The sequence below is a fragment of the Peromyscus eremicus genome, chromosome X (genome assembly GCF_949786415.1).
Source record: "Peromyscus eremicus chromosome X, PerEre_H2_v1, whole genome shotgun sequence".
Classification (NCBI taxonomy): Eukaryota; Metazoa; Chordata; class Mammalia; order Rodentia; family Cricetidae; genus Peromyscus; species Peromyscus eremicus.
In genome coordinates this window covers 25,142,953-25,168,499 of record NC_081439.1, presented here as the reverse complement: position 1 = coordinate 25,168,499, position 25,547 = coordinate 25,142,953, and the positions used below count along the sequence as shown (strand labels likewise).

Below are 25,547 nucleotides of genomic sequence, written 5' to 3'. Positions count from 1 at the left end.
ACTACCTCTTGGGAGTTGAACGACCCTTTCACAGGGGTCATATAAGACCATTGGAAAACACAAACATTTACATTACGATTCATAACAGTTATGAAATTACAGTTATGAAATAGCAACGAAAATAATCTTATGGTTGGGGTGTCAGCACAACATGAGGAACTGTATTAAAGGGTTGCAGCATTAGGAAGGTTGAGAACCACTGTAATAGAAGCATACATCGATGCGCTGCCAAAAACGTTGTTGCCAGAGACTTGAAGGTGACCACTCTTAGATTGCCATTAGTACCCAGTGGGTCAGGACTTGTTAATCAAGGGATCATGAAAGTTTTATAGAACATGATTACTTCAGATCATGGGAAATTACTTTGTCAATTTTATTCCCCAGAGTATAGGTAAGCCAGGACTTAACTCTCTTTAAATACAAACCTTTAAATCTGCAATTTAGGACTGGAGAGATGACTCAATAGTGAAGAGCTCTTGCTGCGCTTGCAGAAGTCCTGGATTTGGTTCCCAGTACCCACATTTCTCACAACTATCTGAAACTCTAATTCCAGGAGTCTCCTCTTCTGGCCTCATTTGGCATTAGGCATGTGCACAGTACAGTTGCACCACATGCAAAACATTCATATATGTAAAATAAAGATAAAACACCTTCCAAAATTATAAGTGAAAATGAAGCCAAGTCTACTTTAGGCTCTTATTACTTCCTTTCTGGAGCTCAATCTAAATTCCAAAGGCTTGTCATGCTTAAAATTCTGACAGGTACATAAAATTAAAAAATAAATAAAATAACTTGGAAATAAAAAGAACATTAGGATCACCTGTTATGTTATATTATCACCCAGAAGTAGTAATTGCTATTGTTTGTTTCTTTTTCTGGTATCATGCTATCTTTTTTTAAATATCATTATACCATTAGAATTTTTCCAACATTCTTCAAAAAGCTAATTAAAAGATGGCATTACTTTATTTCTTGTGTTGTGTGCTCATGCCATGGCACATGTCTGTAGGTCAGAGGTCAGAGAATAGCTTTCCAGAATTGGCCCTCTCCTTCCACTATGTGGACCCTACCCATGGAACTGAGGTCAGGTCGTCAGGCTCAGTGACAAGCACCTTTACCCCCTGAGCCATCTCACCTGCTCCAGTTTTTTGAATGACCTTGATAAGTGTCTGCCCTGATGGACGGCACCAATCGGTGATATGTGAAGACACACATTTTCCATCAGCATCACCAACACTTGACTTTTTTAAGTGTTTGCCATTCTAATGATAAAAATACCTCATTGCAGTTTTAATTTACAATTTTCTAAGCAAGGCTGATTGTTTTTAAAAGGTTGATTTTGATTTAAAGATATTTGTTTATTGTAGATACTTATATCTTTGCCCCGCCCCGTTGTGCTGTCATCAATAATGTGTGAACTATAAGTATTTCTTTTTCAATTTTAACTAAACTTTGGAATAGACAGAGTTTACTCCGGTTGTTATTATTGTTGTTTTATAGAAGTTCTTTGTATATCAAGGAAATCAAAACCTTTTCAGTGATAGGAGTTGGAGATAGTGATAGAAGGGTGATGTTTGCTTTGCATGCTTCCAAATATAAGCCTTTGGGTACAACATAGATACAAACTACAGAACAAAGTCTGTTTTTGACAGTCAGTTCAATCGGCTATGCAAGATGGAATAAGTTCCCAGACCCAGGCGATTTTCTTATGCCCAGGTAACACAAGTATGCACTGAACATTCACATAATGGGTGTGATATCAGCATCAGTGGTACTTAAAATGGTGCTGTTGTGGAGCTCATGATTCCTTTTTAAATGAAAATGACGTGCTAACACATGAGTATAAAATATAATGGATATATTTTGAATACAAGCTCATCTTTTCAAAATTTATAGATATACATGATCACAGAAATCCTGAGAGTATTCTATAAAATTCTCACTGCCTCATGTGGGGTCCAGGAGCCAGCAATGTTATCTCCTGGAATATTCAGACTCCACCCCAGGGTTACCGGATCCAACAGAGTGAGCAACATCTGCAAACAAATGTAAAAAAATGCTGGTCCAGTTGACTTCCCACACCAGAGCTATTAGGACTATGAGACAAATAAGAGTAATAACTTGATTTTACCCAGTTAATGGCTAATCAGCTTTCAGACTCTTAGATTTATGTAGATCTCTGTTTTGTTGTTGCCTGACCACTTGTCCTTAAGCAATCCCAATGAACCTCATTGGGTCATTAAAACAGTGAACAACCATGAAAGCAGAAGTGTGGCTAGTTGGAAAGAAAAGGGCGAGAGAGTAGATGTGGTCAAAATACATTATATACACATGAGAAGTTGTCATAATAAAACGCATTAGTATGTATAATTAATATACACTAATATTAAAACATTTTAAAAACTGGCCTAAAAAAAATCAAAGAAAAGGCATACCCTGGAGAAAGAAGTACAGCTAGGAATTCCTGCCAGGAATCCAAATTTCTGGGAAAGATCGTTTTCAAAAGGCGTGAGTGGTAAGCAGTCGAAGACAAAGCAGTTAGCCCATTTCTGCCCAGGGCTGATGTTAAATTTGCCTGGGGCAACTATAATGATCAGAAACAGTGGACGATAGGAAGATTAGGCAAGGCTTTCCAAAGTTTAGTTCAAGAAAGAGATATCAATAGTTCATACACTATTGATGAGTTTTTTAACTACCCTGTGGAGAAGAGGGGTTTGTGCTTTTCAAAATCACCTTCAAATGATAGAATCAAGACTTTTCAGGTTTTAGGACTGAAAGTCATATGTTTCTGGGTACCCTCAGTCTTGGGCAAACCGAGGTAGTGGGTCGTTCTTGTTTAATTAAAGTATATTATAGGGGCTGGGGAGATGTCCCAGAAATGATGAGCATTTGATGTTCTTGCAGAGGATCCAGATTTGGTTCCTAGCAATCACATCAGGAAGTGTATTAATCAGAGTTCCCTAAAGGAACAGAAGTGATAAAGATATACATTATCTGTCTATCTATCTATCTATCTATCTATCTATCTATCTATCTATCTATCTATCATCTACCTATCTATCTATCATCTATTCATCTAGCTAAAATTTTTGGAGCCAGAAAATAAACCTGTTAGAATTAAACCAGCAGATCTGCTTCACAGGGACATATTAGGATGCTGTCCATGTACTCAGTTAAGCTGAGAAGTATATCTTAAAGTTTCACTACAAGCCTCAGCAAGTTCCTTGGATTTTGTTCGTACAAAACCACCCTGTTTCCAAGGGTGTGCCCATCAGAAAAGCCAAGCTCATAACTCCTGGTTAGTAGCCAGCAGCTTTTGCTGGCGGTGTCTGAACAATATCCTGGAGAGGAAGGGAAAGGCCCTAGTGATTCACACTAACAACTTATGACAGACCTCAGACCTTCTGTCTCCACATGGCTTTGTTCTTATTGCTTGCTGTGAACCATTTTCTAATGCAAACAATTCCAACATGGCTAGATCCCGGTTGAAAACAAAAACTTGATTAAATTCATCACCAAATTTTGCAAAGAAAGAAAACATTCTGAGCCAGGCACAGTATCGTACACTTGGGGGAAGGAGACAGGAGGTAGCTGTTCAAAGCCATCCTTTGCTACGGTAGGAAGTTAGAGGCCAACCTGACCTATAAGAGACTCTCTCCCCCCCCCCCCAAAAAAAAAAAACAAAGAAAAATATTTTGGGAAGATTGGGAAATGATACTTTGTCAATATCATAGAGACTGTCCATTGTTCAACAATTATTTTCTGCTGCCTTTAACAGTGAGACATCCTGTTATTCCTATGGACATGAGAAAAAAAAGACAAGACTGCCTATAAGAACTATGATGGTTCAATGCAGCCTGAGAGCTTTGGGGGGCATTAATAGGAGTTGTAGATATTGACAATGGGGAAGGAAATTATATAGAGATAATATGATAATAAAAGAAAATGCCAAGGTGGCAAATCTGCCTTTAGTTAATGATTTGACTGGAGGGGGTGGGGGCTCAGGCAAACATGTAGATTTTAACATATATGTTGATGTGGCATTGCTTGTGGGGAAGCTAAAGGATTATATAGGAAGGTAGCAAAAGCAATCCCCACTCTAAGATGCCCCTTGGTACCAACATATTAAGAACATCAGTCAAAGTATGGTACCCAAACAGGATGATGCTGACAGAGAAAAAGCACACATCATAACAATTAGATCAGGTTCTTGCACAGACCTAGATCATCTCTGACAGGACACTTAAGAAATTGGTAGCATTGCTTCCAAAGAACGTTACTGAGTGACTTGGGTCTCCTCTCTCCTGATAAAATGTGGCTAGTTTGTGTTCTATTCTAGTTAATCAGCTAAGCTACTAATGTATAGAAGTATGTAAAGGGGAGGTTCATCCATGTGCAGGTTCCTCTAGGAAACATGTTATATGGGTACCATCATAGGGTCCCACCAGTAGAAAAGAATACCAAAAAGTGTGACTGAGAATGTTTCCTAGCCCAAAAGAAAAAAATTGTGTATGTGTGTGCATGTGCACACATGAGTTTAGAAGTAGGGGCGGAGGACTTTTAGTTTACACAAAATTTCGGAAATGGTTAAGGAGGAATGAAAGAGGTCCAGTTGAAGAAGCTTAATGGTCCAAGTGAGGAAGACACTGACTGTCACTGCCACCAGAAAGGTATGAGAGGTTTCAATTAAACTGTGGCCATCAGTGCGGGTATCCTCTTCAGAGGGGGGATGACGAGAAGAGGAGGTAGAAACTGGACAGTCAGCTCATGGCAGGGGCCCCAAAGCAGCAGTTCTAGAAATGTCCTTGGTTCTCTGGCCAGAAATGCCAGAATGAACTCCCAGTTTCCTATCTCCTCCTCAACGAGTACCCTGCCTAGAGGCCATACGTGTGGGTGGACGTGTGCATGGGCACTAGACCTCCAATCCAGACACTGATCCCTTGTGGTGGGCAGCTTCGGAACAGGATCTCCAGATTTTCATGGTGAAAATGGGTTATAGATATCCCCCAATTTCAGTCCACATCCTGAATGATTTTAAGATTACCCCTTCAGAGGAGACACTGTTGGAGTAGCAATTTAAAAAAAAAATAAAGGAAGATATGTGGCCAAGAAAACAGAACCTTTGGCCCGCGTGGAGACCTAACATTCTGGCGGGGCAGGATCAATGAACTGGCTAAGGGCCCACTCTTCTGGAATGCAGCACTGGCCCTAGGAAGGCTGGTTCATCTTTAGCCAAGTTAGAGAGGAGGAATCATTATCCCTTTAAGAGATACTGCGCTTTTCCTTCCCAGAGTTTCTGCCCCTAACACAGTCTCTTACAGACTGCTTTTCTGAATTACTCAGGAAAATGTAACTTTCCTTTTCTTCTTTGTATTTCTTTTCCAAGCATGTATTTCCCTAACACTTTAGATTCCCTTATTCTTCCTCTAAAGCCCCCCTCCGCACCCTGTTGCCTACTGCTGCTTGGCTAACCTTTACGCTAGCCTAATTCAAGTAGCATGATTGTAGTTTACTGTTTCTTCTCTTCTCTATTCTCTTCCTTGAGGCAGTTGCCATGATTTACAGCTTGCTGGCCCTGTGGTGTCTTTTTTTGTAGACTATAATAAAGTTGTCCTCAAGCTTCAAAAACCAAACCAAAGCAAAATAAACAACCATAAACTTGGTCGTTTAGTAGGGCCTTAAGGACTAACATGGATCCTGTGCACAGTGGAGGTAAAGGTAGAGGGCATGTAGTGGAAACAGTAAGTAGTCTAATCAGACTTAGAAACTGTATGTGTGAGGGTGGAGTGGGGCCTGAGGCATGAGATGAAATCTAAAGTTGGGGCTATTACTAAGAAAAGTATTCAAGGCCAAGACAGATTGGTCTCTCATTGTGAACCAGTGGGCATTGTTACATCCAGAAACTCCCAAGTTGACATAATTTGTTTAAAGTAGATGCATCTTTAGCCCAGAAGTTTAGCTTTTGGTAGAATATTGTCTATGTCAGTGGTTCTCAGTTGAAGGCAATTTTGTCCACTGGGGTCCTTCCAAAATTTCCAGTCCTGTTTGGCCATGGCTCTGAGTCCTACTGCCATCTGGTGGGTAGAAGTCAGGACTGCTGCTAAACTTACACAGGAATTGATGCTGTCTAGGCCAGGGACCCAAATATTCCTGCCTGAAAGTGCAAAGTAGTGGCCTTGTTTCTCTGAACTTTCGGGATTTTGAGGAAATGGATCAAGTTACTTTTACCTAGACATTTAAGGTAGTTTATTTCACTTCCTAAAGCCATAAAGATCATTCAGGCACATCTGACCCAATGATGCCCAGAACAACCTTGTGCTAAAAAGTAACTAAAACCTGGTCTATGGCAGGAGACATAGGTCACATAGGGAAAGTAGCAGTTCAATCGAAATATTCTCTGAAAATAGATTAATTTCTCAGTGAATTTTTTTTCTGTCCACCTCACCCACTCTGTATTATGTGTTACAGATTATATTCCTAGAGCTTTTTTTTTGTTTTTGTTTTTCCAAAACAGGATTTCTCTGTGTAACAGTCCTGTCTGTCCTGGAACTTGCTCTGTAGACCAGGCTGGCCTCGAACTCACAGAGATCCGCCTGCCTCTGTCTCCTGAGTGCTGGGATTCAAGGCGTGTGCTACCACCACCTGGTATATTCCTAGAGTTTTAAGGTAGAAAATATGGAGATGGGGAGGTGTAATAAAGAGAACTCATTAAAACATCATTTCTGCCTGTGACAGACTACTTGATGGCTAAGAGGGTGAACCCCAACCCTGCCCAGAAGTGTGTGTGTAAAAGGGAAATTCAGTCACTTCATTTTCAGGAGCCTCCCCGATAGCTTTTAACTATAGAATGAACCAAGTGGGAGAACTCCCCTCTAGTCCACAACAGAGTGGTCCCTTCAGGACCAGATGACACCCTGTCTCATGACACCACGTCCTGAAGCACAGGCACCATTCACGTGCCAAGAGACATATTTACTCATGAATGCAGCTAGTAGCAAGGCCTGCGTCTAGTTGAGTAAGGGCTGACTGCAGACCAATGCTTCTCAACCTTCCTAATGCTGCGACCCTTGAATACAGTTTTTAATATTGAAGTGACCCCAATCATAAAATGATTGATTTCGTTGCTGCTTCCTAACTGTAATTTTGTCACTGCTGTGAATCATAATGTAAATATCTGATACGCAGGATATCTGACATTCGACTCCTGTGAAAGGGTCGTTGACTCAAGGGGGTCAGGACCCACATGTTGATAACCACTGTTGTAGATGAACAGTACATATCATTTGAGTCGGCAGGGGGCTCTCTTGAGCAACAAGTTGTAGCTACTGACTTTTCCACTGGATGGGGATAGAACACTGCTGTGTGCTTAAAGTTTGCATACTCATAGACATTGGTAAATCATTTACTTGAGACCTTCAGTATAACCCGGAAGGTAAAACACATTTTTATAAGAGGTAGGTAATGGCAGTTAGGAAGCTAGCTGGTGGTTAGACGGGATGTCAGGAGAAGGTTTTTCGTTTTGTTTTTTGATTAATTTATTTATTTTGCATTATGACTGAAGTTTACTGTGGGAGCCCGTTTTCAGGTTCCTCGTGGCTTTACCCAGGAGGTCTGCATAGAGAGGATGATTAGACCACGGGCCTGAGTGCAGGTGTCTGAGATGGTCTCCACTTGGCTGTGCTGGGAGGGGGGGAGGTCTTTTGCTTCACCCCTTGGTGTCTCTATAAATACCCTGGGGCAGAGACAGTCGGGGCCCATTGGAATAGGTTCCAGGCCCTCTTGAGGCTATCCTTTATTTTCTATCTGTTTATCTCCGCAATATAAATCCTTCTATCTAATATTTCCTGCTCCTTGCACTCAAGAAAACTCTGGGGTTGGTGGGTAAATGCCCCACAGTTTACCCTCCCTCCTCTCCTCCTAGGCCCTCCCCCACCTCCCCTCTGCCCCCATTCATTCCTCCTCCTTTTCTACTCGGAAAAGGTCAGGCCTCCCATGGGTAGCAACAAAGCATGCCATATCAAGTTGCAGTAAGATTAAGCACCTTCCATGCATTAAAGCTGGGCAAGGTGACCCAGTAGGAGGAATAGGGTCCTAAAAGCAGACAAAAGAGTCAGAGACAGCCTCCATTCCCACTGTTAGGAGTCCCACAAGAGGACCAAGCTACACAACTGTCGTGTATATGTGGAGGGCCTAGGTCAGTCCCATGCAGGCCCCTGGTTGTTGGCTCAGTTTCTGTGAACCCCTATGAGTTTTGTCTGAAGAAATTGCTCCTAAGATTGAACATCTGAGTTTGAGGAGGAAGGAATGTTCTGCCTCAGGAGATCTAGGAGCAGGTGGAAGGTACTGAGGGAGTCTGCCATTCAACTTGCCTGAGTAGTTAGGTTTATGAATTTGAATTTTACAGAATCTTGACATGCGTGTCAGAAAGTTTAATCAGGATGAAAGGAAAATTGGTAGACCTGAAAGAAGGTCAAGAATGGGAGCAGCGTAAAACAGGAGGAAAGTGAGTCGGTTGCTTTCTTTGTAGCTGGATGTCATCATGTAAAGCTCTTGACTGTCCATAACAAAGGACCAACAGTCACCTCATCATAAGGTATTATAGCTTTGGGTCTCTCGGTCGACCCCGTCCTTTCACTCAGAAATCATAGGGCTTACATACATACAGCTCTAGGATTTCGTCTTTGCCTGGAACGTCTGATGCATCTGAATTTGCTAATGTCGTGGCTGCTGACCGTTCTGGCTGCTGTAGCATCTCCTGTCAGATCTCTCCTCAGAGGCAACCACTGTGGTCACAAACCTATGTGGTGGCATCAGCATTTGTGAGGCAGCATGGGCTGGACAAAATAATTTCATTCTCAGAGAGAGAAAATGTTGCTTTAGTTCCTTGCTCTGTTGTTGCTACAATGTAACCTTAATGACACCAAACCATAATAATAATATGTAGATTGTGGTATGTACCCAGGGCCAGATGTTTAATAAGTCCTAAAAGATTATGCAAATCCAAGTTGCATTAAAGTGTTCAATACATCTTCAGTGACAGCTGGATGCAGGGCACAGCGAAGAGCTAAAAAGTGTCCCTGTTGAAAGTTCTCAAGATGTAGTCATACACAATGACTTTCTGAATATAGCCCAGTGACTCCGGAAACAGCACCAAGAATTGACAAATGGGATCGCATCAAATAAAAAAAAAAGCTTCTGTATGGCAAAGAAATAATCAACAGGCTACAGAATGGGGAAAAATTGCTAATTATTTATCCTCAGGTGAATCCCCTTGTCAAAGGGATTGATTTGTAGAAGATAAAATTCAGAACCAGGCGTTGGTGGCGCACGCCTTTATTCCCAGCACTTGGGAGGCAGAAGCAGGTGGATCTCTGTGAGTTCGAGGCCAGCCTGGTCTACAGAGCAAGTTCCAGGCCAGTCAGGGCTGTTATTACAGAGTCTCTGTCTTTAAAAACTTTAAAAAGAAAAGAAAAGAAAAAATTCAAGAAATGGTTACCAAAACAAATCATCTGACTAATAAATGAGCAAACAATTGCACAAAAAGTTCTCAATAGAAGTACAAATGGCCAACAAATACATGAAAAAGATGTTGACTACCCTTAGCTATCATGAAAATGCAAATCACATTGAGATAGCACTTCCCTCTTGTCAGAATGGCTATCATCAAGACCACAAACACCACCAAATGTTGGGGAAGGTGCAGGAGGAAATGAACCACTTATATACCTGCTGATGAGAATTCCATTGTTTACACTAATAAAAATGCTTTAAAGTCCCAGCCTTTGATAGATCTTATATTCTTTTAGACAGCCAATAAATGACTAGTTTAGAATGTCAGTGTCCTGTAGGGAAAAAGCTGAGAAGAAGAAACAATTCAGTGTAGGATAGAGTGGACAAGATGAGATGGTTTCATTCAGTGTGTGATATTTGAAGTGAGGCCTGAATGAAGTGACGTGGAACCACGAGAATGTCTGAGAAACACACTTTAGGAAGTGTGAGGGAGGATCTGAGGGAGGCCTTGCAAATGGAATCCCTGCCCGAGGAGATGTGATGGAAGTGCTAACTCTAGAACTTACTGAACATGTGCTGGGCTCCTGGCCACATGTCATCACTTAGTTCTGACCATACTCAAGCAGCCCAACTTTTAGGTCCATGTTGTATCTGGCTCCACTGGTCCTCTAAGAGAAAGTAAAGGACTTCATTCCACAGCTCACAACTCAAATCACGTAGATGGCAACCTAGTGATTCCAAGCAGGCCTAAACCTGACTAGCTTCTGGATGCAGAAAGAGCCTCACCATCAGGGAGCAGCAGGGCAGGAGATCCTGAAGGCTTGGCCCTGTGTAGGCTTATGACAGGACCATGTCAAGTTAGGACCAGAGGAACTGCACTCTCCTTGTATTTGCCCATTGGCTGAACATCTGGACTCTGTGCCATCCAGTTTCATTTATTTATTTATTTATTCATTCATTTATTTATTTGTTTGTTTAAAAAATTGTTATGAACACTTTTGGGGACTTGTGAAGGTGTATATATGGATTAATGTTAGATGGATAGAGTTAATGGTGTCATTTTTCAGGTTTCAGTGGGATTGCTCATGTTGTTTTCATTTTGGAGTCCTTAAGTGTATGAATTCAAACATCCCATTTCTGCCCTTGAGGACAGTTCACAGTTTCTATTACACAATATGCTCCTTGCTGGCATCTCATGTCAGCCATGACCTCAACTCGTGGTGTTTCTGTCTTGTTTTTCTTTTTTATAGAAAAAAAGTCACCAGTTTAGGGCAAAACACGAAAAGGAAATACAGTTTTCCCTAGAATGTAGGGAGTTTTTGGCTTTACAGGCTGTCTTGTGTTTTATTACCAGACATAGAGTAGGGCCACTCTTTGCTCTTCTTTTTACGTGGCAGCTGGAAAAAAAAAAAAACAAGAACTGTATTTTCTCTTGTTGGGAATTCTTCCTTATTAACTTACAGTTCCCTGAGATACACCTTTCTCATACTTCTCATGGTAAATGACCCTTTTCTTTTGCCACATTGTGAGTTTGTGCCTTTCTTTCTCCAAACACAAACAGCCAAAGAATTAGGAACTTACAAGGGAACAAATACTTGGTAAAGACCCCTGGAAAAGACTAGAAGGAGGAAAGGAAGGCAGGAGACCCAGCAGTGTATCAGGTGCTCCGAGGAAACACCTGCTTCAGATTACAAACGTATTACTGAATTGGACACACACAACTCTTGATTTTAAACAGAACACAATTCGCCAACGACCAGTGGCGATTCTCCAGCTGTTTGTGATTACGTAATGCCCTAAAAGATCATCTGGCTTGTCTCAACTCTCGGAAGTAGCTGGTTGAGACTTTTCTTTTCATTTTTTTTTTAAAAAGCTCTTCTACAAACATCAACTCATACACAAAGTTGCTGCCAAGCATTTATGACACTTAGCAATAAATAAATAAACAAAACAAAAGATTATAATAAATAAAGTGACAGTAGTTTCTTTGGAGCTTAGAGATTTTTGCTTTAAGCATTGAAAGGTAGGTGTGGTACATCCAGTAAAGCTTCACTGGCCAGATGTCTCTAACTCAGATTATATAACAAACACTGTTTACTTTTGTATTACCAGGAAAAAAGATGAAAGGCAAATTGAGGAAATCAGGGGGAAAGGGGGATGACATTCTTTCCACGGTCTAAGAACAGTTTGCAAGTGCTCCCTGAACTCGAACTTAAAACAGCCCTCTCTTATGTAGATTTTCATGTATAAATGAGTCATATCACAATTTACTTTTCAGGTTATCTCTCTGTGTGTAGAATGCATATGCATGCAAACATATATATATATATATATGTATATATATACACATGTATGTGTGTGTATATGACGGTTATGGCTTACAAATTGGAAGACTTCATGCTTGAGTAATTGAAGATAATCCAGGGTTGTAATTTAAGAGGGTCTTCTTTGCGAGCCCAAAGGAGAGCATCAGCCCAAGTAGAAGGGAAATTGCCCCTTTTCCTGCAATTATTTTAGTTCAAAATCCATGTGTAGCAAAAACAGGAAAGCAATTGTAGACACTACTCTTTGAGAACTGGAAGCTTGCTGTTTGTTCCCTTAAAGTGCTTATTGAATCCCAAGTGCTTTATTACCATTCTGGCATGAGTACCTTCTAGAAGAATTAAACACTACACATGAAAAAGTCTGCGCTACACTGTCCTCACATGAAATGTGGAATAATCATGCTTATTGTTGCCTTCCTGCCCAGCCCTTCCCATTTAGCTGGGGAACAAATCTATAAAGACTAATCCATAACACTCATTTTTACTGTTTGGAAGAGGCACTCTGGTTTTCAGAATAAGAATACATGTTTCTGTTGGGGGGAAAGAGAGAAATTATTCATTATAGAAAAGTCAAACTATCACAACAGGGGAACAAAAATAATAAAACATGCCTGCATTTACCATCTTCAGATGGCCACCATTGACATTTTCTGTACAGGCATCTCTATGTAGACTGATAATCACAGAATGAAATTTCATACGATGAATTTATGTGTACTGTTGTATTTGACGACTTTAAAATAGAATTATTATCACTTCTGGGCATTTTGGCTCAGATTAAGTGTAAAATATAATTGTTATTTAACCTGCTGTTTCTTCCATACATACATTTAATTCTTATACATTAGACACTTTCTTGTTTAATTCACTTTTTAGGTTAGCATGCAAAGTAAGGGATTCATCATGCCATCTTCCTACATATGTGTCATTTTACATTGTTCTCATTTTTCCTTCCGCTAGTATGTGGCATGCAGGTGGAAAATGGATAACTGGGGGTACTCCCTGCATACAAGTAGGGAGGCAGAACAGGAAGATCTGGAGAGGAGTGAAGGAAAGAATATACCAAAACAAAGCAGTATGAACATGGCCCGAGGAAACCAGTTCATTTGTATGCTAATGAAAGCACATGTGCCTGTATGCACAGACACACACACCATCAACCCCCACCCCACCCCGCAACACACACACAAATACAGAAATCACAAAGAACTGACACCAAATACCAATTGCTTAAGTAGAGGAGGGCATATTATATGGCACAGTACAAAACCTCAATAACATGGCAATAGCAGGTCTATTAGTGCCCTCATTTGAGGTTATGAGGAGATGTAATAAAGGGTGGCTATTTCCCAGCTTCAACTGTCAACCATGTGAGAAGATGGAAGAGTAAGAAAGATGGAGGCCCCCAATGTCTGTATTTGTGATAAAGTTAATGTTGGAGCCAGTGGCCTGTATCTCTAGGCAGGTTGGCTTCTGCATGCTGCTCATGAAGGTCCCTGTCATAGAGTTGAATCATCAAAGAAGGTCCTGCTTTCTATGTGAAAACTGATTCCTAAGAGGAAGGGAAAAGGAAAGGGCCGACCCAGTTTTGTCTTGCAAGCTCATCCCACTAGGATGCATGCCCCAAGAGGCAGGGGCATGCTAACAGTAATGGAATACTCTCCATGTAAGAGGAAATACCAAAGGGGGAGCACAGGTTCTCCTGAAGCTTTATCTTGAAATTTAATCAGCTGTGGCTGATGGAACAATGGTCAGAGGATTAGTCAAGCTATGGCAATAGGAGGCAAGTTTGTGGATAAACTCAGTATACTGTCATTCTTGGTTCTGTTTCTTAGATCTTTCAAACGGCTTCCCGTTCTTGAAATTTTTCTCTCTTATTAGCCTCCAAGTCTTCATGGAAGACCCTTCTTGCCCACTGTCACCAGTGCCTTTTCCCCTGGCACATCCCCATCTTTTCTCATTGCTATGACATAGTACCCAATAAAAGCAACCCAAAGAAAGAAGGGTTTATTTGCTCACAGTTGGAGCTTACGGTATAGTCCATCATGGTGGGGAAGGTGTGGAGGCAGGAGCTTGAGTTGGCGGTCACACTGCATCAAGTCAAGCAGCAGGGAGAGATGAACGCTGCTGCTCATATCTCTTTCCTCTAAATATTCAGTCATGAACCGTACCCCATAGAATTGTGTCATCACCTTTAGGGTGTCCCAGCACCCACGTGGTGGCTCTCAACTGCCACAACTCCAGTTCCAAGCAATCTTATGCTCTCTTCAGGCCTCGCAGAGCACCCAAGCATGCACATGGTGCACAAACATGCATCCAGGCAAAACATCCTCACACACATAGTAATGATGATGATGGTGATGATGATGATGCAGTATCTGATAGATACCGAAAACTTCATAAATATTTTCTCATTTCGTACCTCTTGGCAGTGTGTTTTGGCTTTCTTTTAAACAATACAATATTTTCATTCTTTTTCTTTTTGTGGTTTTACAGAGTTAGGATTTAGAGAGTTGGTAAAAGTTGTTGGTTTAGGAGGTTGGTAGAAAGGATAATTATTTATTAAGTACTGATTTTTTAAAATAATTTTTTAAATTAAAAAATCCTCTTTTATTTGGTTTAGTATATTTCAGTGAAAATTAAAGTCCCAACAGTAGATATTGGGGTTTTAATCAGAGATTTCATTCTTCTTGTTCACTCATATAATAATAATGGTTAATGACAATTTGAAGTAAAATTTTCAAGATTAAAAAGGATAATCACATTGAGGTTTAAAGAAAATACAGAGGTAGCTGAAGTATGAAGAATGCATCCAGTTATGAGAATGTGCACAGCTGTTACTGCTAAGCCTGAAGTGGGTAGTTTTCAGAGAACCATTTACATGCCTTTCACAACGGCTTAAGCTGAATGGTAATTCTTTCAGGAGATATAGGTGTGTACAAATTAACTAATTTAAATAAATCATACAAAGAGAGCCTTGTATCTTGACCCCCACACATTTTAAGCCTCAGGTACTAACTTGAGTGTTTCCTGTAACAATATGATGATGTCTTTGAAGTAATTAAATGTTCCAAGTATTTGGTTTCTCTTTAGTCTTTTTTTCTCTGATTTGATTACAAGACCCTTAAAGAGGGGAATTTTAGAGTTCATTTTTTCTTTTGATTAAATAGAAATAAGAGAGGCCAATTAGAATGGCAAGTAGAACTCAGTGAAGATAGAAATGTTTTATAATATACACTATTGGTTATGGCAACCATTAGCTACAGGATGCTATTGAGCACTCAAAATGTGGTCAGTGAAGCTGAGGAGCTGAATTCAAATTTTATTAATTTGATTTAAGTGAAACTTAAGGAGCTGCATGTGTGTAGTGGCCACTCTTGGGGACCCATAGAATTTCTTTTCTGTTTTAGATTTAGTATGGACACGAACCTGGGAATGCTGACTTCAATTTGAAACTACTTAACAAATGTCATAAACAGTGTTGGGTACCTACTGAGTCTGTGTACCTGATGTTAGAAATGTTTCCTTTGGGCTTCCTGACTCACCTTTAGAGCAAGGTGTGGTGACCTGAGATATGTCACTCTCTACACTTGTGTGAACATGGCCTTGCTAGCAGAGACCCCATTAGTCCAAGAACAGGCTTGTTTTAACCTGAGCTTCAGGCCTGGCTGTGGGAGACACATGTGCTTTAATGGGCCTTCAGGGCGAGTGTTATTTTAATTAGCTATGAGCTCTGGCATTCCTTGGAGAATGGGACATAGTGAAATTCCCTTAAAGACATTGCATGGTGTGGATAGTCTGGCCCCTTGTCACAGATTCATTCTTTCAAGTTGCTCTCTTGTCTTAATTCTCCTAACAAGTCTTTGGTGGAAAAAGTGAGCAGATCTTCACAAATACTCAATCCTTCACTCCTCCATGCTTTATTAAGATATAATGTGACAATTCTATACACTGCAATGTTTTGATGCATGCATGTATTGCAGTGTTTTGATGCATGCATGTATTGCAGTGTTTTGATGTATGCATGTATTGCAGTGTTTTGATGCATGCATGCATGTATTGTGGAATGATTATCATCTCACAAGGTTATCATGTGTGTATTTATGTATGTACATATTTCTGTTTGTGAGGAGAGGTCAGAAGCCAGCCTTGGGTATGTAGTTCTTCAGGAACTGTCTGCCTTTTCTAAAGACACAGTCTCTCACTGGCTTGGAGCTTGCCAAGTAGGCTAGGCTGGCTGGCCAGTGAACCCCAGGGATCTGTCTATCTTTACCTCCCCAGTACTGTGCTTGCAAGTATCTGCCATGCCTGGTTGTTTTGGGTGGGTTCTGAGGATCAAACTCAAGTCCTTGGGATGTCATAGAACACACTTTACCAACTGAGCCATCTCTCCACCCCCATAGTATCAAGTGCAGTATTACTAATTCTAGTCACATACTGTGCATTGGGCCCCAAGAACTTATTTATCACATAACTGTGGGCCTCGGACCTACATTTCTGTATTTCTTCCATTCCAATCCTTAGTAACTAACCCTTTAATCTCAATTTCTGTAAGTGAGATCATGCAGTCCTTGTCTTTTTGTGTCTGTCTTATTTCACTTATGTAATGTCTTCTAGCTTTATCCATACTGTAAACAATAGCAGGGCTATCTTCCCCTTGTAAGGCTCTGGATCATTCTGCACTTTGTGTATATGTGTCCCAGTTACATTATCCCTTCATTTGTTGTTGGACACCTGAACTAATTCCTTATTATGGCTATTATGAATAGTAAGTACTACAGTAAACATCAGTGTGTTGCTATGTGTTTCCTATGATGAATTCATTTGATTTTGGAATATAGCAAGGATTGAGAGAGTGGGATCATGTGGTAATTGTTTTTTTAGTTTTTTTAAAATAACTGTCATCCTGTTTTCTATGGTGTCTAGACCAGTTTACTTCCCATGAACAGTATATAAGTGCTCTCCTTTCCCACATTCTTTTTTACAATACTCCGTGTTTTGACTTGGAGAGTATGTATCTAACAGGTGTGAGGTGATGTCACATCGTCGTTTTGATTTGCATTTCTCTGATTAGTAATGGTGAGCATTTCTTCCTATTCCCGCCAGCCATTTGCATTTTTTCTTTGGAAAAATATCTATTCATATCCTTTGTCCATTATTTTAATGGAAAAGCAGCTTGAAATAGGAAAAATGTTTTACAAATGAAGGTAGTGTTTGTATCTAAAATAAATATGGAACTGATGCAAGTTAATAGTAGAGATCCCAAACAACATGATTTACAATAGTCAAAGGATCAACTTTTTCTTCTGTTTCTTAAAAAGGTATCTTACCTTCTGGAAGGGGGCAGCATGGCCCATGAAGACTTCTGCGGACATGTTGGTAAAATGAACCCAGGAGACCTACAGGTATGGCCATGGCAGGGGCTTGCTGATTGGTCAGCAGTCTTAGATGGTGTATGTTTGATCTTGCCTGTTTCCAGTACAATAACCATCCCTCCCACTTCTCTCCTACTCATACCTTGATCTCTCCTGTCTTCGTTTCTTTTCTGTTGCTATGACAGAATACCCCAACAAAAACATCTTAAAGGAGAAAGAGTCGTTTTTAGTTCATAGTTCATAGTGTTACCAGGGAAAACAGGGATCTCTCTTGTTGGTTTTCAGTCTCATTGATAAAGAATTAAAAAAAAAAAACAGACTCAGATGTAAGCTTGAGACAGTTTATTAGCATTTGAGGGAAAAACAACAGAGCAGGCAAGCTATGAAACTTAGCCGCTGTCAGCAAGATGCAGATGGAGAAGCTGAGAGAAAGTCGTGTCTTTTTGAGTTGGGGTCTAAGAAAGCTCAGCATGTTGGCAAGCAGCTGCATGTTGGAAGGGGAGAGGCACGTCAGAGACAGAGTAAGAAAGTCCAGAGTATCAGGGAAAGCATGCTTAGGCTTTTGGTCAGTATCTGAATAAGAGATAGAAGGAAAGAAAGGAAGTTACATTTTTCTGAGTTAGAATTCAGAAAGTAGGCAAGCATTTTACTGAGGGAGGGGCTTCTGTGGTGTCTAAGTGCATCATCTCATTAAGGGGATAATTATTCCTTCCACCTCCTTAGCCTGTCTTCTGGTGAATTAGCTTTCTTGAGGGATGGTCTTGTGGCTACATGACTGACAGGTCCAATTGGATTCTTTTTTTTTAAATCTGTTTATTTTTTCTTTTTTAAGGAATTTTTTTTATACATTTTACATACCAATCACAGATTCCCCTTCTCCTCCCTCCTTCTGCCCCTCTCACCTTCCCCCCCAACCCACCCCCTATTCCTCCTCCAACAAGGCAAGGCCTCCCATGGGGAGTCAGCAGAGCCTGGTACATTCAGTAGAGGCAGGTCCAAGCACTTCCCCCTGCCTCAAGGCTGTGCAAGGTGTCCCACCATAGGTAGTGGGCTCCAAAAAACCAGCTCATGCACCAGGGATGGATTCTGATACTATTGCCAGGGGGCCCTTAAGCAGATCAAGCTACACAACTGTCTCACTGGATTAATTCTTAAGGAAGGAGAAGCAGTATGTAATGTTCCAATCTTTAAGGACAATTAGAATGCCATGTCTCTATCAAGGCCAGGGTAAACTCAGGTACCATTCTTTTGATGGGACGAAGTAGCTTTCCCTCAATGGACTTCAACAAAACCCTGAAACCTCCCCCTTATCATAGAGTATTTTAAATTTTAGGAAGGGGCAAAACTGATACTTTTCTTTCAGCAATATTACCAGGGAAAAAAGTGTTTGGGAGCCAAAGCTGACCATGAGGGAGGAATCTCTCTTCAGTGTTTTACAAGGGTCCAATGCCAGTCTAGCTACATAACAAAGGTATAGTCCATCATGGCAAGAAAGTCAAGGCTCCAGGAGCTTGAAGCAGCTGCTCATATCACATCCATAACCAGAAACAGAGAGCAATGAATGCATGCTAGTGTTCGGCTCACTCTCTCCATCTCCATTCCATACAGTTCAGAATCCCCTGGGGGGAAAAAAAAAAGCCCTGGCTCAGTAAAGATGGTATTACTAATCAGTTAACACATCAAAATAATCTCCACAGGCATGCGCAGAGGCCCGTCTCCCAGGTGATTCCAGATTCTATCAAGCTGAGAACACTAGCCATCATACCCCCCTTTCTAGGTATTCTTCTATGCTGCCGGGAAACCAACACAGAACTCCCATATTCTGTTCTCATGTTTTCCTTGATCCCTCAATTACTTTCTTGTGGTGCTGGGGATCAGATGCAATCTTTACGATATTTCATTTAATTAATTTATTTATTTGTATGTGTATGCAAGCACATGCCGTGGTACATGTATAGCCCTCAGAGGACAACTTGTGGGAGTCGGTTCTCTCCTTTTACCAAGTGGATCCCCAGGATCGAACTCAGGTTGTCAGGCTTGGCAGCAAGTGCCTTGACCTGCTGAGCCATTTCAGTTTTGGATATCGCTAATCACTTCTTAGTGCTCACCCAGTGGTTCTGTTGTCATTGTTTTGTTTTGTTTTTTTCCTTTTCTTAAAGTGTAATCAAGAGTGACTGTCCCAATTGCCATTCCTTCCTCAATTCACTGAAGCCATACTTGGTCTGTCTGCATCCTTCCCTTCAACCTGTATTGAAGCTCTTCCGGTAGTGATCATTTATGATGTCCCTATTCCCAAACTCAGCACTTGAAGACTATTTCATTCCTGTCTTTCTAGACTTACGTTCTGCACTTTTGACACGTCATTATTTATGTTTCGATTCATTTGCATGGTTCAGTGTTGTCACTTAAGTTAGTAACCCAAGGTCAGGCAAGGTGGCTCTCACCTCTAATCCCAGCACTCAAGAGGCAGAGATAAGTAGACCTCTGCAAGCTCAAAACCAGCCTGGTCTACAGAGTGAGTTTCAGGGTAGGCAGGTTACATAGTAAGAGCCTATCTTAAAAAAGAAAATAAAAGATAATAACTCAAATTGTATGTCATATTACTTTTGTTTGTGATGGTATAGTTTAACCCCCCCTGAAATTGCTTAGACCATTTTGGTCAGTTGTGTTGGTAGGAGCTCTATATGAGACCATTCACATATTTTGTGGGATGCAAAGTATACATATTGGATCATGATGTTTCCATGAAAATGAAATAAAAAACAAAAGCAAAAGGAAAATGCTATCACAAAAGAAAAAGGAACCTCCCACTAGAGCAGAACATAAAACAGAGTTTACTCAGAGTGACAGACAGATAAGAACCCCAGGGCATGTCCTGCTCATGGAATTGGTGACTTCTGCTGTTCACCTCATCAGGCTGCCACTGTAGATGCTGGTCCACACTTAGACCGTTACAATTTCATAGCTGGGACCAGGGCATGGCAGTTTATGTCTGTAATCCCAGAATTTGGAAGGATCAAGAGTTTAAGGCCAGCCTGAGTTACATAATGAGATCCTATCTCAAAGCAACCACAGTAACAACAATAGACTTCTCATTTGCTTAGGATAATAATGGCATAGCATCTTTCAGCTTATTCAACCTTTCCATTTCCATGAGCTCTTTGAGATCATTAGTATTTTGCATCCCAGTTTTAAATGAGAGAATAGGGATTTAAAGGTATTTAAAAGTGAAAGGATACTAGAGTTATTTGAAAAGCCTCAGAGTTAGTAAGTGATGGGGATGGAAAGAGAACCATGTTGTCCTCATCCAAACCCAGTGAGTGGGCTGTTTTAATTATTACCAAGCTATGTTTTATCTAAAAAGTTAATCAAGAGATTGAAACTATGGGAGGGGGGTTTGAGTTGGCTATTGTTACGATACATTGTATGCATGTAAAAAATTGTCAAAGAATAAATAAAATAAATAAAAATACCAAGAGAGGAATTTTTAGTGGAGGAGGAAAATAGAAAGAGATCTTTGAGGAACACCAATAGCTGTTGTCAGACAGAAAAATAATGGATCTCTCCATTAGAAGGTTCTATCAGCCTTATCCAACAGAGTAGAGAGAAATGTGTTTAGACTTAGTGAAGAAAAAAAAAAATCTCCAAAACGTGTAGTAGTTTTCTTTCAGGTCCGCATACTTGTCTCCGACTCTCTTTCTCATGCTGCTGTTTCCTTTCTGTGGACTCCTCCTGTTTCTTTCCACTAGCCCATGCTTGCTCTGGGTTTCAGCCTGATGGTAGAGCCAAGGCAACTTGAGCCACTACATGTACTCTGGTGGAACTGCCGTTCTTCACCGTACCAACCAAGCACAGAGATAATGGCAATGAGTATTTTGAGCGGTTGTCTTTAAGGATTTTTTTTTCTCTCCAAGGGCTGGGTGGGAGATGATGCTGATGGCCTGCTTCTGAGTTTAGGTGGTGACAGTTCTCATATATCCATACATAGCACCCCATCTGAAGTGCGTGCGTTGGGCCTCTCTCAGAGGCTCCTGGTCACTGAGGGATGCCAAATGTAATCTAAATGCCTTAGTGTTTTCTGTCTTCTGTGCAATAATTCTGAAGTTTATCTAAAGGATTCCCAGTGGGACTAAGTCCCAGGCCTCCACAGCTGGGGCTTGCTCATCAACACTCCTCTTTGGCTTTCTCTTTTGCCTGTCTCACCCTTCCCTACTCCCTCCGGTTTGCTTTCTGTATCACCTTTCAAATAAACAACCTGCATGTAGGTCCTTGTTTCAGTGTCTTCTCTGGGTGAGTCCAAACTAAGACAAGCAGGAAATGGATGTATCATGTTCTAACCCTGCGTCCTCAGAGTCTGAGGCTAGTGCCTACAGGAGGCCTCCCGCATGTTCTCAAACATGTAAACAAACACTTGAAAAATCTGCCCAACAGCCAGAGACAACTGTTTCTCTCAGTAGTAAGGGCTCCATTACTGTAATTGTACGCCATTGTACAAGCTTGCCATTTCCAGGGTAGTGGATGCTAAGGGCTTTCCCATGTCTATTTAATCTCGCATATATATTCTACAGTGTTGTGTGATATTTTGTTTGTGTTCTGACAAATAAAGCTTGCCTGGTTATCAGAGGGTGGAGCTAGCCACTAGTTAACCATTAACCATAGAGAGGTCTGGAGAGCTGTACAGACAGGAGACCAGGAGTAATAAGGCTGGGCAGAGACAGGAAGTGATAAGGCAGGGTGGAGACAGCATCTCGGCCCTTTTGGTCGGAGGATTTGGAGAGGTAAGAAGTGACTGTGGTTGCTCCTTTGCTTCTCTGATTTTTCAGCTTTTACCCCGTTATCTGACTACCTGGTTTTTAATGGTAAGACTAATTAGGATCACACTTCACTTCAGCTGATGGGCATGCTATCTGTTGATGGCTCATTGCTACATCCCTCCCTGGGAACTGTATACTCTGTGGCAGGAAATTGACTTTCCCAAGGTTGTGCTTCCTACTCAGGAGCAATCCTATGATAACTCTTTGCTGATTTCAGGACAATCCTGAAGATTTAGCCCAACTGCACATCTCCCTGTTGGGTTGGCTAGGCCTGTAATGCAACTGCATTGCTGGCTGCCATCTTCCTTGCCCAGTACTGTTCCTTACCCTTCTTAAGTCAAAACATACCCCAGTACTATCTGGCTGCAACTCCTTATCTTGGAGGTCAACATGAAACTCGATCATCACAGAAAGGATTCTTTTCAGTTCTGATGCTTTAATTCAAAAATGAGGAAGGCGTTGGAAACGGGAAAGAGCCCCAGGAACTGTCATAGACATTGGTTATTTCTTGAGATGCCCAGGCACTCTGACTGCAGCTCCTGTTGGTGTACCACAGCATTGTAATTGTTGCATGCACAGACTTGTTAGGGGCTGCGTTACATTTAGCCTCTTGTTCTGGTGTTTGCAGTGGATGACTGCAGGCCGGGGCATTCTGCATGCTGAGATGCCCTGCTCAGAGGAGCCAGCCCATGGCTTACAGCTGTGGGTGAATCTGAGACGCTCAGAAAAGATGGTGGAGCCTCAGTACCAGGAACTGAAAAGTGAAGAGATCCCGAAACCCACCAAGGATGGTGTGACAGTCGCTGTCATTTCAGGAGAAGCCTTGGGGATAAAGGTAAGTCCTGCCTATTGTGTGTCTCTGAAACATGAGATGTATGGTGACATCAGGGAGGCTCTAGCTTTATTGTCAGCTCTCAGTTTATCATAGTATGTGTCCCAGTGGATGACTTGCTTCATAGATATCAGGATAAGAGAAGCGTAAGGGAACCCAGAAATGGTTTGTGTGTATAAACTTGTAGAGTTGGAATACGTGCAAGAAACTATGCTCATATGGAGAGTTTGATTGAAAAGCAGTTTTCTAGGTGTATCTTAAAGCTTGTGCAGATTTACTCTAATTCCTATTATTTTTAAGTCCACTCTAATCCTGCAAAGTCATTGCTTTTATGATGCAACCAAAAACCAGGATCAGTGTCACCCCAGATTCATGCAAATAATTTATGCCCCACTTAGTAAGCAAGGAAAGCACATGGGCAACATTACAGGGTTTTAAGACCAAATTAGCTGTTGGGACTGGAGAGATGGCTCAGCAGTTAAGAGTACTTACTGCCCTTGCAGAGGACCTGGGTTTGGTTTTCAGCACCCACATTGAAACACAACCACCTATAGCTCCAGCCCCAGAGTTTCTGACCCCCTCTTCTGGCCTTCATGGGTACCCACTCCTACATGCAGACACACACATATATAAAAAAATAAAATATTTTTTTGTTTTGGATTTTTCAAGACAGGGTTTCTCTGTATAACAGCCCTGGCTGTCCTGGAACTCACTTGGTAGCCCAGGCTGGCCTCGAACTCACAGAGATCCGCCTGCTTCTGCCTCCTGAGTGCTGGGATTAAAGGCATACGCTACCACTGCCCGGTTAAAAAATAAAATCTTAAAGAATAAATCAAAATTCACTGTTTATTTAACTTATATGGGACATGCTTTGTATATTTTTACTGAGACTTGGGTTTGGGTCTTACTTAATTATTGTTTGGGTTAGGGTCTTACTTTTTCATGAAATAAAAATAAAATAAAATTTATGAAGTAGGTATGACAAGTATTATAGTAATTGCCCACTGGAACAATTTTCTGGGAGGGCTAAGGAGCCACACAGCAGCCAATCTGGGGTAATGGCGAGCTTGGTCACAGAACCTAGTAGGTGGGATGCCTAGAAGCTGACCCTGAGATGCAGATTCTTGTGCACAAGGTTTTAAAGGAAGTTCTCCTAGGGAAACAGTAAAGAGAACCTGGAGGAAGTAGGAAGGATGCTAAGCAGTGTCACTGTCTCGGGCATAGATCGGAAGAGAGGCTTTAACCAGACCCCATTGGGGACTCTTCAGGATCAACATGTCACAGGCAAGATAGTAGGGTTTTCATGCTCCCTCATCGAACGGTCATTCATTTGGCCTTTGATTCTTGAGTGGAGGGTAAAAGTAGCCAAGGGAATCTGTTAAGGGGCCTGGAGATGTGGCACCTGGCAATGAGAACATCAGAATATTGTAAAGTACTTTGCTGTTCTCCCAGTGAGCAACTAGCACTTGAGACTATTTTAACTAGTACCTTAAGTGTTCTAGTTTCCTCTCTGTTGCTGTGGTAAGGACACTCTGACCAACAGCAACTTAAAGAAAGAAAGGGTTTATTTCCATTCACAGGTCACAGTTCATCATTGAGGGAAATCAAGCAGGAACCTAATGCAAAGACTGTGGAGGAACACTGTTTGCTGCCTTCCTCTGGGTCATGCTTAGCTAGCTTCTTTGCACAGCACAGGACCACCTTTCCAGAGAATGGTGCTGGTTACGGTGGGCTGCCCTACTTTATCAATTAACAATCAAGACGATCTCCCACATACATGCCTATGGACCAATGGGATCCAGGCGATTCCTCAGTTGAGCTTCCCTTCTCGGATGACACTAGGCTGTGTCAAGTTGATAGTTAGAGCTTACTATGGCATTTGGTAAATTTTCATTATTTTGTGCTTGTGTGAGAATAATGGCTTGTCAGTGGCTATTGAGTAATAATCACTCAACGACACACATTGCATAATTATCAGGTGGGCTTGGATTGTAGCCTGGGACTCACTATTTTTCTTTAGCCTTCATTGAAACCACAGTTCTAGATTTAAAACACACATCAGTATATGTTTGCTTTTATTTGTGCCTCAGGTGCACACAGAAATAATCGAAGGAAAAAATAAAAAAGCAGTGTTTGCTCACAGTTAAGCACATGTGACTACTGTTCACCATCCTGTAGTGTGCTTGGAAATGGCCTTTCTTTGTGTTTCTGTGACTGATTTGTTTCTATTTATCAAACATGGAGCCTTCCCTTTTCAGCTTTTTTGAAGTTTCCCTACCTGCATTCTGCCGAGGAGAGTTAAGACCTTGTGAGGTCTTTTGATGAAAGGACAGAGAACATCACTAAGGTGCACCAGACAAGCACACAAGTGAAACTGCCAACCCTTCTCACTATGTATTTTTTCTGTTTCCTGTTTCCAGGACTCTCAAGTTCTAGAGGCATGCATTCAAGGGACACTGAGGTGGATGTTGAAGGGTAGGAGGCTCCCTCTCCACTTCAACCAAAGCACAAGACCTTGGTTGAGTCTATTAGAATTGTCTGGGAGATTCCATTTAGAATACAGGTGTGATGACATGCAACTGTAATCCCAGCACCGAGTAGGCTGGCACAGGAGGATCTTGAGTTTGAGACCAGTCTGGGATACATAGTGAGACCCTATCTAACCCTCTATCCCCAAACAATTTGTCTGTCT

General features: G+C 41.3%; 1 protein-coding gene across 1 annotated transcript in view; it reads left to right on the top strand.

Moving 5' to 3' along the window:
- The window catches only part of Pir (pirin), a 92,475-nt gene that overhangs the window by 8,760 nt on the left and 58,168 nt on the right, over nt 1-25,547 (top strand). Inside the window, exons 3-4 of the mRNA XM_059251140.1 lie at nt 17,156-17,239; nt 22,652-22,858. Coding sequence (XP_059107123.1) covers nt 17,156-17,239; nt 22,652-22,858 — 291 coding nt within the window. The remainder of the gene's footprint in view (nt 1-17,155; nt 17,240-22,651; nt 22,859-25,547) is intronic.